The sequence below is a fragment of the Chrysochloris asiatica genome, unplaced genomic scaffold, assembly GCF_000296735.1.
Source record: "Chrysochloris asiatica unplaced genomic scaffold, ChrAsi1.0 scaffold00289, whole genome shotgun sequence".
Lineage (NCBI taxonomy): Eukaryota > Metazoa > Chordata > Mammalia > Afrosoricida > Chrysochloridae > Chrysochloris > Chrysochloris asiatica.
The window spans coordinates 1,000,485-1,011,699 of NW_006408807.1; the positions used below are offsets into that span (position 1 = coordinate 1,000,485).

Genomic DNA, 11,215 nt, shown 5'->3' on the forward strand with positions numbered 1-11,215 from the left:
CGTTAGTGCAGGCTGTCCCCAGCCTGCTTACCGCCTATCCCCATTGTCCCTGATTCGAACCCTGGTTAGGTCTGGCCGGGAGACCTATGCCCGCTCAAACCCGGCTACCGTCCCTTTCAAAATAGCAATAATAATATTAATAATAATCATCTGTTAATTGATCGCTACATGATCTCCATCCTCACTTCCAACCCATCACCGCTGGCACTGTGGGGCAGGGGGCAGTACAAACTGAACGATCCTGCCGACAGACCTGTGTATGCTTAGGGAACCGCACCCAGAGGCAGACGCCGCCCCAAGATCTAGAGCCCCACTCACCAACACAGTTCCACTTGTAGACCAATGACTGCCACCGGGTGCAAACCGCCCCCCCGCCCCGCCAGTCAGCGGCCTCTCCACGCCAGAATCCGAGTCCTTTGTTGTCTTCTTCAGGGGCCCTGGTGTTACAGTGGGCTAAGCGTTGGGCTGTTAACCTCAAGGTCTGCGGTTAAAACTCACCCGCAGCTCTGGGAGACAGATGTGGTCATTTACAGCCTTGGAAACTCTATGGGAGAGATCGCTCTAGTTTGTCCTTTTGAGTGGGAATTGACTCAGTGGCAGTGGCCTTCTTTAGGCTGCTGGTTCTGGGACTGCGAGTGACCCCAAATGCGGCCAGGGTCTCCCGGGACTCCAAGCGCGGTTGAGTTTGTATTAGTGACTTTGCTAACAGCATTGGGCAGCAGCTTCCGCTCCGGAGGTGAGAGGAAGACTTGGCACCAGCCCCCAAATTAGCACGCTCTTGGTTCCTACTCAAACCTGCACCTGTCTGCGAGGGACACAGGGCAGTCTACCGCGGAGAACCCAGACTCACCAACAACTAGCCTTCCAATGAACACACACATCACACATGCGCTCATCCTGACTGATGGGGACCGTTTTTCTTCCTCTGCACAGAAAAGCTTAGTCGCTACTCCTTTCTGGGAGACTGGATGAGGAGGAACTCTACGTGCCAGAAGTGAAACCCAGCGTGGTGCGTCCGAGCTCTGGTTGGTGCCAGGCGTGTCCTTCAGGGGCGGGGCCTAGTTCACCCGACCAGATGAATCCTCGGGTTACCCAGTCCTGATGTGGCGCTGTGGGATAAAACACTGGACCACAAGCTCGGTTTGAATCACAAGGTTGGCGGTTCAAACTCACCAGCCACTTCATGGGAACGCTGTACCGGGTCCCTATGAGTAGGAAACTACTCGACGGAACTTAACAACAACAACAACAGACCCCTTTTGTCGTAGCATTGGGCCTGAGAGGGAGGGGCTGTTTGTGGACCTGGAGGCTAACTGGGAGGGAAGGGAGCTAGCTGTGTGAGGACCCGAAAGCTGACTGGGACGGGGGAGAGTGACAGCAGTGTCAGTGGATTGTTTCCATCGTATACATCTTCTTTTCCAGGTAGCATCAGAGTCATAGGCTCCTCACAGGCCCGCAGCATTCATGCTTGAACTGGGTCTTGGAGACCCACATCACCCTCCCTTCTACCCAGGGCCCTGTGACTGGCCGCCCACTTCCACCAGGAAAGAGACTCGTCTCTGATATACATGGTTTATTGATTTGGGCCCAAGGCACCGCGGTGCAGCGGGCTAAGTTGGCACTGGGCTGAATGGAAGGAAAGACAGACGGGCATATGGCTCTACAGGGGAGCCCCGAGTTGGCGGCCCGTACGCCTCTTCACCCCTGCAAGGCGCACGTTTGCTCCGCATGCCTCGATGCTCCAAGCCCTGTTAGATGAGAGGGGAGCACAGAGAGGGGCACGGAGAAGGAACTGGGGCTGAGCTAGCCAAGACAGCGGGTGGGTTGGGGTACTTGCTAGAGAAGGAGTTGGCCAGGGCAGCCTGCATGGGGTTCTTGCTGGAGGTGGAGTTGGCAGGACTGCCACCTTGACTGGGAAAGGAGGGGGTGACCAGGAGAATGAGCGAGCTGCTAGCTGCGGGTGTAGTAGTCGTAGTCGTCCTCACACTCGTCAAAGGCGCCAGGTGGGCTACCCGGCGCGCCCACCGGGCCGCGTACTGGGCACTCACGCAAGCGCACGGCATCGTACAGCCCTTGTGGTGGCTCGTCTAGCAGCACGTCGCGCTCGGAACGGGAGCGCGTTAGGAGGCCCACGTTTCGCAGCAGCAGCAGGACTGGCGCGTAGAGCAAGTTGGCCAGGCCCATGCCAAGACTAAGTTGTGCAAAGCCCAGCGAGTGCACTATGTGCCCGGCCACGATGGGCCCCAGCGCGTAGGCCACAGAATAAGAGATGTCTGCGATGGCGTAAACGCTGCCGTAGACAGAGACGTGGCGCACGTCCACAAGGAAGGCGAGCGTGGGCAAGAGTGCTGTATCGACCAGCGCTATGCCAAAGCAGAGACCACAAAGCGAAATCACCAAAGGCCCGAAGGAGCGGCAGGATGGTACCACGCAAGAGCTGGCGCCGATCACAACCAACCCGAGCGCGCCATACAGCCACTGCAGGTGTGGATAACGCGCTGCCAGGCGCACGGTGAGGTAGACGCCTAGCACATGCGGCACGAAGGCCGGCAGCCAGGCCATGCCCATCTCCCACTCGGATGCTGCCATCGTGTGCTTCATCCATGTGGAGATGGTAGGCTCAAGGAAGGCGAGCGGGATGTTGCAGGTGGTGAGCGCGCCAGCCACCACGGCGATGTAAGGGTCTAGCATGAGGCGGTGGATGGGCGTACCCACAGGCAGATTGGCCCGAGCCCGCGCTACGGCCGAGAAGGGTTTGGCTACGACCAGCAGCAGCAGCGCGTCGAGCAACGACACGGTGGCTAGCACAAGGAAGGGCACGCGCTTGCCGGCGAATTCATAGAGGATGCCTCCAAAGGGTGGCGCTACCAGGCTGCCAAAACTGATGAAGGCCAATGCCACGCCCAGAGCGCGGCTACGCTCGGGCTCCTCGGGATACTTGTCGGCGATCATCGCTATTCCCGACGTATCAGCGAAGGCTGAGCCCAGGCCCTGTAGGCTGCGTGCGGCGAACAGTGTGGCGTAGTCCTCTGCAAAGGCGAACAGCACTGTGGAGGCGAACATGACGCCCAGGCCGATGAGTAGCGGCACGTCGTAGCTCATGCGATCGATGAATGGTCCGCTCAGGGGGTTCACCAGCAGTTGAAGAATGGCCTTGGAGGCGAACAACACCCCGATCTTCACGTCTTCACTCTCTGTGGGGTAGCGGGGCCGCAGGGCCGACCTGGAGGGCCACGCAGCCGTCGGGGGCACTGAAGTGTTGGCCGTGACGGCGCTGGCATTGGCTGGAGTGGGCGGCGGCGGGGTGGGTGTCCACACCTCAGGGACTGCCGTGGGGCTTTCGCTGCCCCCACGCATGTGGGCGATGTAATCGGGCACGATGGGCACGATGACCATGTACAGCATGTTGTCCAGCAATAGCGCCACACACACGATGACCAGCACCAGGCGCCGTTGCCGCCGGGGCTCCTGCAGCGCCGCGCCCACCGCCTCGGACAGCTTTGAGGCCGCCGCCCGGGCCTGGCCCGCCGGCTCCGCTGGTTCCATGGTCCCCACCAAGCACCGGTCTTCTAGGACACCTCCGCCGGGCAGGGTTCGGGCGCCCCACAGTGCACAGACGAGGGTGTGAGACTTCCGCGCGCGGTCCACACCGCGCAGAACCTTCAGTGCCTCAGGTGGTCGAGGGGTTCATGGCCCTTCACCCCCGGGAAATACAAAACCCTGTCCCGCTAGCTGCCGCCGCTGCTCCGAACCGAGCCCAGGACTGGGAGCCGCTAGACTCAGGAGCGGCCGGGGTGGCGGGCGCGCGGAGAGACTGGGGCTGGAGACGGAGCGTGCTGCGCTCGGGGCGCGTCGGGAGCCGCCCCTGCCGCGGTAAGAGGCCGGCTGCGCGGGCCGAGGGGCATACTGCTGCTGGCCGCTAGCTCACTCGCCCCGCCGCGGCGCTCCCCTCCCCTCGCGTCGGCTCTTGCCTCCTCCTCCGCCGCCTCCTCTTTTTTTTTCCCTTCCACTCGGGGCTGTGACGCGGCGAGTCCCGGCCCCGGAGTGGTGCCCAGGCCACTTGCGTCTCTCATGCTAATGCGACGTCGGCGGGGCGGGGGCCGGGGGCGGGGCGCGGCCAGGCGAGGGTCCCTTCCTCAGAAATACCAGGGCTGTAGGCCCCAGGAAGGGGTCTTGGTGCAGAAAGAGTCTTGACCAAACCCCTGGAGATGTGAGCACCGCGGAGGAACGGGCTTTCCGCCGTGTTCCAGGACCCGCGAGGTCAACGCTCATTCTTTACTCCCGGGAAAGGGGTACGCGACGGCCATCCCCCTCCATGACCCCGCGGGAGAGGGGGGCTCGAGATCCACGACTCAGCCTGGATTTCGGCGCACAGGGCAGGGAGCCCCCGAGGTGAGCCGCGGCTGCGTCCATCCGTTCTCGCCAGCCGCCACCAGAGGAGCTCCCTACACGGAACCCCCAACCCTTTTTCTGGCTCCGCCCCTGTACCCTTTCACTACAGTAAAGGGAGAGGGGGCGCAGAGACTAGACTGAAGGGTCGGGTTCCGACAGATGGGCCCTTCGGGAGAAAGTCACACCATCGAATTCCACTGTGAGCGTTTGAGAATAGAGGGGAGAAGTCGCCTTGCTCTCACCCAGGTCCCGGAATAGCAGCCCTGTCCCTCCCATCCTCCGCACTCTACCGTCTCCTTCCCCTACCTGGACTCCCCCTCTCTTCTTCAATTGTTCCGGTCTCCCAGCCCCCCTCCCTTTCTTCTACATAACCTCATTCCCCCACCACCCAAGCTCTGTTCCCAAGAGACCAAGCTCTCCACCCCCGTCCATCCGTTCTTTGGAGGCCTCGCCCCTTTTCTCATCCCTCCCCCCTCCCCCGCCCCCGTCTTGAGAGCTGAGTTGTTAAACCTCCAAAAGCTCACCCAGTGACCTGGGTCTTCTCTAAGAGCTGAAGGAACCCCCGCCCTGCAGGAGTGCCTGTCTACTCCCCTGGAAGGGCGTTGCTTTCATCAGAGGCTCAGGGGAGGCTTACCTTCAATACGGACGGTTCACGTTGAAGCACACAGTCCTAACAGACAGGAGAGAGCCGGCTAAGGCTGTGCGCTGGGATTGATGGTACCCGCAAGAGCGTTGACCCTGGATGACACACAGAGCCTGTGTCCTGATTTGAAGGCAGGCTGGCGGGTAGAGGCTCTAAAGAAACTGAATCGGGTGAGGGTCTTCTGTTGTTGAGAGATTAGTTTGTCTTTTTCTTCCAAAGTCGGAGAGACGCCTCCCCCTAGTTTGGCCTCAAAGGCAAGCTACCATTAGTCCCCACCATGCTCACCACTGTCCGCGAGTGCCATCATGTAGTGCAAAATGCGTAGCTTTAGAAGCAAACGACTAGGATGGTGCCCAGCTCTTCCTCTTGCAAGTTAGAGTATTTGGGAGAATTATGTTGCCTCTCTGTCCTTCGGTTTTCTTATCTATAAAATGGGTTAATAATATTACCTACTGCTTAGGATGACTGGCACATAGGAAAAGCAGTGTAAGTACTTGGTATTGTTACTACTGCCTGTAAAGTGCCCTGTTTGATGCTCATTTCAAAATTGTGGGGTTTGTGAAGAGCAGATGTAAGACACATGACACTCTGTCCCCTAGCTGCTCCCTTTGATTAGACGGGCACTGTAAGTCTGGAACCCAGAGGACATTGGAAAGTTGGCTTCTGTCCCTGAGACAGTTGTGGGATGAGGTGATGAGACCAGTGCGTCAGGGTGAAAAGGCAGCAACCTTTCCCTTATTGCCAAATCTTTCCACCCACCCAGGCACCTAAGGGAAGGGAGAGAAATTCATCCACTTAAGGAACGCTGCAATGGCAATAACACCCTGTCTGTAGTTCTGCATCAGAGGAAGGGAAAACCCCTGTTATGGACTGAATTTTGTTTCTCCAGAATGTGTCAACTTGGCTGGACCGGTGATTCTCAGTATTATGTAATTATCCTCTGTCTTGTGACCTGATTTAATTATCCTATGTGTTATAAATCCTCACCTCTATGATGCTAACGGGGGTCCTGGTATGACACTAGAAGATAAACAATGAACTGCTAACCGCAAGATCAGCAGTTCAAACCCACCAACTCCTCAGAAACCCTATACAAGGTCTCTATGAATTGGAATGACTCAAAGGCACTTGACAACAAAAACTTAATGTTAATTAGGCAGGACTAGAGGCAGTTATGTTAACAAGGTTGTGTATTTTGAGATCTAAAATCAGTGTCTTTTGAGATCTAAAAGAGATTCAATGCAAGATAGCAAACAGAGATGAGGGAAGTGATGCCTAGACACATAAAGATTGCCCAGAAGCAGAAACTCACACAAAGACCTTCCTCTAGATTCAACAGAAAGAGAAAGTTAGCTACAGCTAGCCCTGAAGTCCGACTTCTAACCTCCTACACAGTGTCCTGGTGTAGTGCTGTGCGTTAATGCGCTGGACTGCAAAGTTGCTTTGAACCGCAAGGTTGGTGGTTCAAATTCACCAGCTGCTCCTCAGAAACCCTATACAGGTCAGAACTGACTCGACGGCACTCAACAACAACAGCCTTCTAAACAGGGAGAAAATTTCTGTTTGCTAAAGCCATGTGTTTATGGTATGTCTGTTGTAGCCGCACTAGATAACTAAGAGAGAATTTGATACCAAGAGAGTAGGATGTTGCTCTAACAGATATCTAAAACATGGAGGTGGTTTGAGACTTGGGTAATGAGTAGAGTTTGGAAGAGTTTTAAGATGCCTAGTAGTAAAAGACTAGATTGTCTCAAAAAGGCTGTTGGAATTATCGAGGCTAAAGATAATTCTAGTAAAAGCTCAGAAGGAATTGAGGAGAGTTGTAACACAGAAGATGGTGCAGACAGAAAGAAGCAGCAATAAAGAAACAGTGGCAGTAGACTCAGGAAACTGACACAAGACAGTTCAGGAGCTGACCCACCAAGCAAGGATCTGAAGTGCCTTCAGGCAGGAGGCTTCCGTGGAGTGCCTCTAGGCACTCGGTGGAGGTAGGCTTGCTGTCCCATAGAGAGAGGCTTACTGCCAAAGTGGTTTGCCTTCAGGTACTTATCAGTGGAGCTAAAGAGCTTTGCAACCTAGTAGGGCAGAGGTCAGGATGGCCCAAGAGGTCCAAAAATCTGAGGGGTCAAGGAACCAGAAAGCAGACTGAAGACACAACGAGCCTGGAAAGCATACATAAGTGCCTTGGTCTCAAAGGGTAAGGCCACAGCCTCTGGGGTCTCCAAGGATACCATGGATTGAATTGGCTGGGCCGTGATTCTCAGTGTTTTGGCAGGCTCCATAATGTGATCGGATGTGATCAGTTAATCAGTTGTAAGGGGATGCAACAACTCTGACCCAATTGATGTAAGGAGTTACCCTATGGTGTGACCTGCATCACTTTTTATCTTACGAGACGTGAAAGGAGAGAGAAGTAAGCCAAGAGAGACTGTCTACCACCAAGAAAGTTGAGCAGGGAGTGGAGTGTGCCCTTTGAACTCAGGTTCTGTGCTGTGAACCTCCTAGACCTAGGGAAAGACTTATGCCAAGACATATGGAGATCTCCAAGGGACACCAAGCCAACAGATGTTGAAAGAGACAAGGGCCACCTCCCAGAGCCAACAGTAAGAGAAAACTTTCCCCTGGAGCTGGTGCCCTGACTTCATACATCTGGCTTCCTAAGCTATGAGAGAACAAATGTATGTTTGTTAAAGCCATCCACTTGTGATATTTCTGATATAGCAGCACTAGATAACTAAGACAACCCCCATGGATGACCTTGAGTAAGTCACAGTCCTCTCTGGACCCCAGTCTTGGCCTCTACCACATAAGGAATTAGGCAAGAAGCACCTTTCTGCAGCCCTCTGCACCTACAGAGCTGCAGAAGGGCTCTGTTTGAATGGGAGAAACACCTTAAATTTTATTTAAGACTTTTAATCAGTATACACACTCACTGAAGCCCCTCACCCTCCACCCAGCTAGTTTCTCAATGTTCTTCCTGGCCAATTGAGGGGTTACTCTACCTCTCTCATCATGAGACTTTTTAAAGGATAGGTTTCTAGCCTACAGAGCAATGATTATTTTTTATTGATGTAGCAATTTTGATTATTTATTGCCTTATTAAAGAAGGGAGAGAAGGATTTGGGGTTGATGTTTTCTATATAGTGACTGGAGAACAGTGAAATCTTAGTGAAGAGTAATTTTTCCCGGAGCCTGTAAGGTGGCAGGCCCCATTCTCCCAGCCCTTTGGCCCACATAATTTATGGTTGTTCCTGAGAATTAAGCCAAGTCATCTCTGGGCTTACGCCTACCTGCTCACTCCTCAAATCCCTGCGGTGGAGGCAGACTCATTTATTAAGCACTGACTCTGTAACAGGGGTATTGTAAAAAGGGCTTCAAAAAGTTCGTGGAATTAGAAGATAATGGAATTATTCCACAAAGTTTTTGAAGCCCCTTTGTATTTGCTGTTTTAGTGAATCCTCATCCTATTTTGCAATGTAGGTAACATTTTCCCCATGTTATATATGGGGCCTAAATAATCCAAAATCCCAGCAGCCGAACCTGGTTTTAAACCCGGACAGAGGCCTGCCTGGTGGTCTTCATTCTGGCCCCTTATGATCTGTGCCTGGATGTGCTATTGCTTCTCCACAAGATGGGCACACCCTGGCAGTGTAGGGGAGAAGGGTAGATGTAGAGTCACGGAGAAGGCCCCAAAGACACAAATTCCCTCACTCCCCACCTTCCAGCTCAGAAGACAAACCCAATTCATTAGCAGCCCCAAAGACTAAAGTGGGGGTGGGCAGAGCATGGGAAGGCGGGGATACTCTTCCATCAAAAGCTAGTTCTTTAGTGCTGTGTGTGTGTGTGTGTGTGTGTGTGTGTGTGTGTGTGTGTGGATCTGTCCATGGTGCTGATCACCAGGGCTCTGCCGCTTGTTAGAACCAGCTTCCCACAAAGGACCCTGTCTCCATCTTCCTACTCCTGTGGCTTCCTCTTAAACTGAAAACCAAAAAACTACACCCATCTGTTTGATTCTGACTCATAGTGATCCAACAAGATAAAGTAGAACTTCCCCACAGGGTTTTCAAGGCTGTAAATCTTTATGGAAGCAGACTATCACATCTTTCCCATTGTGAGTTCTAATTGCTGACCTTCTGGTTAGCAATTGAGCACATAACCATTACACTAAAGAGAACTCTTGTTAAATTCCTTTGCTTGACTCCTGTGTCTGAGCATAACTTCCCATCCAGTTCTGTAGGATAGCATACTTTCTCAAATAGATATAGAAAGGGTTGCTTGTTGTTGGTAGGTGCCCTTGAGTTACTTCCAACTCATAGCAACAGAACACAACATTGCCCTGTTCTGTGCCATTTAATAATTGTTGCTTGGTTGAGTCCATTGTTGCACCTGTTGTGTCATCTTGTTGAGGGTCTTTCTCTTTTTTACTGATTCTCTTCTTTACCAAGTTAATGTCCTTCTCCAGGGACTGGTCACTTTCGATAACATGTCCAAAGTATGTGAGATGAAATCTCACTATCCCCTGCTTCTAAGGAGCATTCTGACTGTATTTATATTAAGAAGATTTGTTTGTTCTTCTACTGGTCATGGTATATTCAATATTCTTCACCAATTCTATAATTCAAATGCATCCATTTTTTCTTTGGTCTTATTTATTATATATTGTCCAGCTTTAATAAGCATATGAGGCTATTGAAAAGACCATGGCTTGGCCAGTCATACCCTAGTCCTCAAAGTGACATCTTTGCATTTTAATAAAGAGGTCTTTTGCAGCAGATTTGCATAATGCAATTTAATTTTTTAACTGTTGATTCCATGGATCCAAGTAAAATGAAATCCTTAACAACTTTTCTCTATTTGTCATGATGTTGCTTAATGGTTCAGTTATGAGAATTTTTGTTTCCTTTATGTTGAGGGGCAATCCATAATGAAACCTGCAATCTTTGATCTTCAAGTCCTCTTTGCTTTCAGTAAGCAAGGTTGTGTCATCTGCACATCACCTACTGATAATGAATCATCCTCTAATCTTTATGCTACCTTCTTCTTCATATAGTCCAGCTTTCAGATTATTTTCCAGGCATACAGATTGAATAAGTATAGTCAAATGTTACAATGCTGACACACACCTTTCCTGATTTTAAACCGTGAAGTGTCCTATCTCCTTCTGTTCAAATGACTGCTTCTTCCATGTTTAAGTTAAGTTAAGTTAAGTTAAGTGCCGTCGAGTCGGTTCCAACCCATAGCGACCCTATACAGGGTTTCCGAGGGTGTAAATCCTTACGGGAGTAGAAAGCCTCATCTTTCTCCCGCGGAGCGGCTGGTAGTTTCGAACCACTGACCTTAAGGTTCACAGCCCGATTCTTCCATGTTTAGGTTTCTCAAAATGTCTATCTGGTATTTAATGTAAATTAAATGAAGGAAGGAAGTAATTTATTTATTAGATACCTAAAAGGACTTAAGCTGTGCCAGGCAGTGTTCTAAGTGTTTTACAAATATTGATTCATTTAATTCTATCACCAGCCTTATGAAGTAGGGACTGTTCATATCACCTTTTTATAGACAAGGACACTGAGGCAATGTAGTTTATCCAAAGTCACAGAGCTCACAAATGGTGACGACATGATTTGTATGCAGGTGCTCTAGCGCCACCATCCAGATTTTAACAACTATGCTGTCCTGCTTCAGGACTGCTGAGGTTATGACACCTTATTTCAAAGTATCTTTATATCATGTCTGGTACTTTGTTGTATCAGCAATGGGACAAAACACTGCACAGCTTTGCATCATCCTCCTGATGGGGCAACCATTGTGATCCATAGGATTTTCACTGGCTGATATTTGGAAGTAGATCTTGAAGCCTTTTCCCCCTACTCTTTCTTAGTTTGTAGGCTTTGTTGAAACCTATTTAGTATCATAGCAACCTGCAAGTGCCCACTAACAGAGGTGCATTTCACCTTGAGTCCTTCATGAAGGGCATGAATTCTACCACTGAGCTACCAGTGTCCCCGCACCTGACACTAAATATGAGCTGAGTTATTATTTTGTATGGACAGAGACAGTGTGGTGGGTTCTGGCTGACAACCTTTCTTCTAATTTTATCCACTCAATACAACTGTAGCCTCAGTCTGATGGAACAGTCTATTTCACCCTGGACCGGTGCCATAAGAGGAGATTGTTGGGGAC

At 51.5% G+C, this 11,215-nt stretch overlaps 1 protein-coding gene across 1 annotated transcript; it reads right to left on the bottom strand.

The window, feature by feature from the left end:
* Positions 1-1,950: 1,950 nt before the first annotated feature.
* On the bottom strand, positions 1,951-3,546 carry SLC18A3 (solute carrier family 18 (vesicular acetylcholine transporter), member 3). Its single transcript, XM_006874604.1, has one exon. It carries the CDS (start codon positions 3,544-3,546, stop codon positions 1,951-1,953), a length of 1,596 nt encoding a protein of 531 aa, XP_006874666.1.
* Between the last annotated feature and the right edge of the window lie 7,669 nt (positions 3,547-11,215).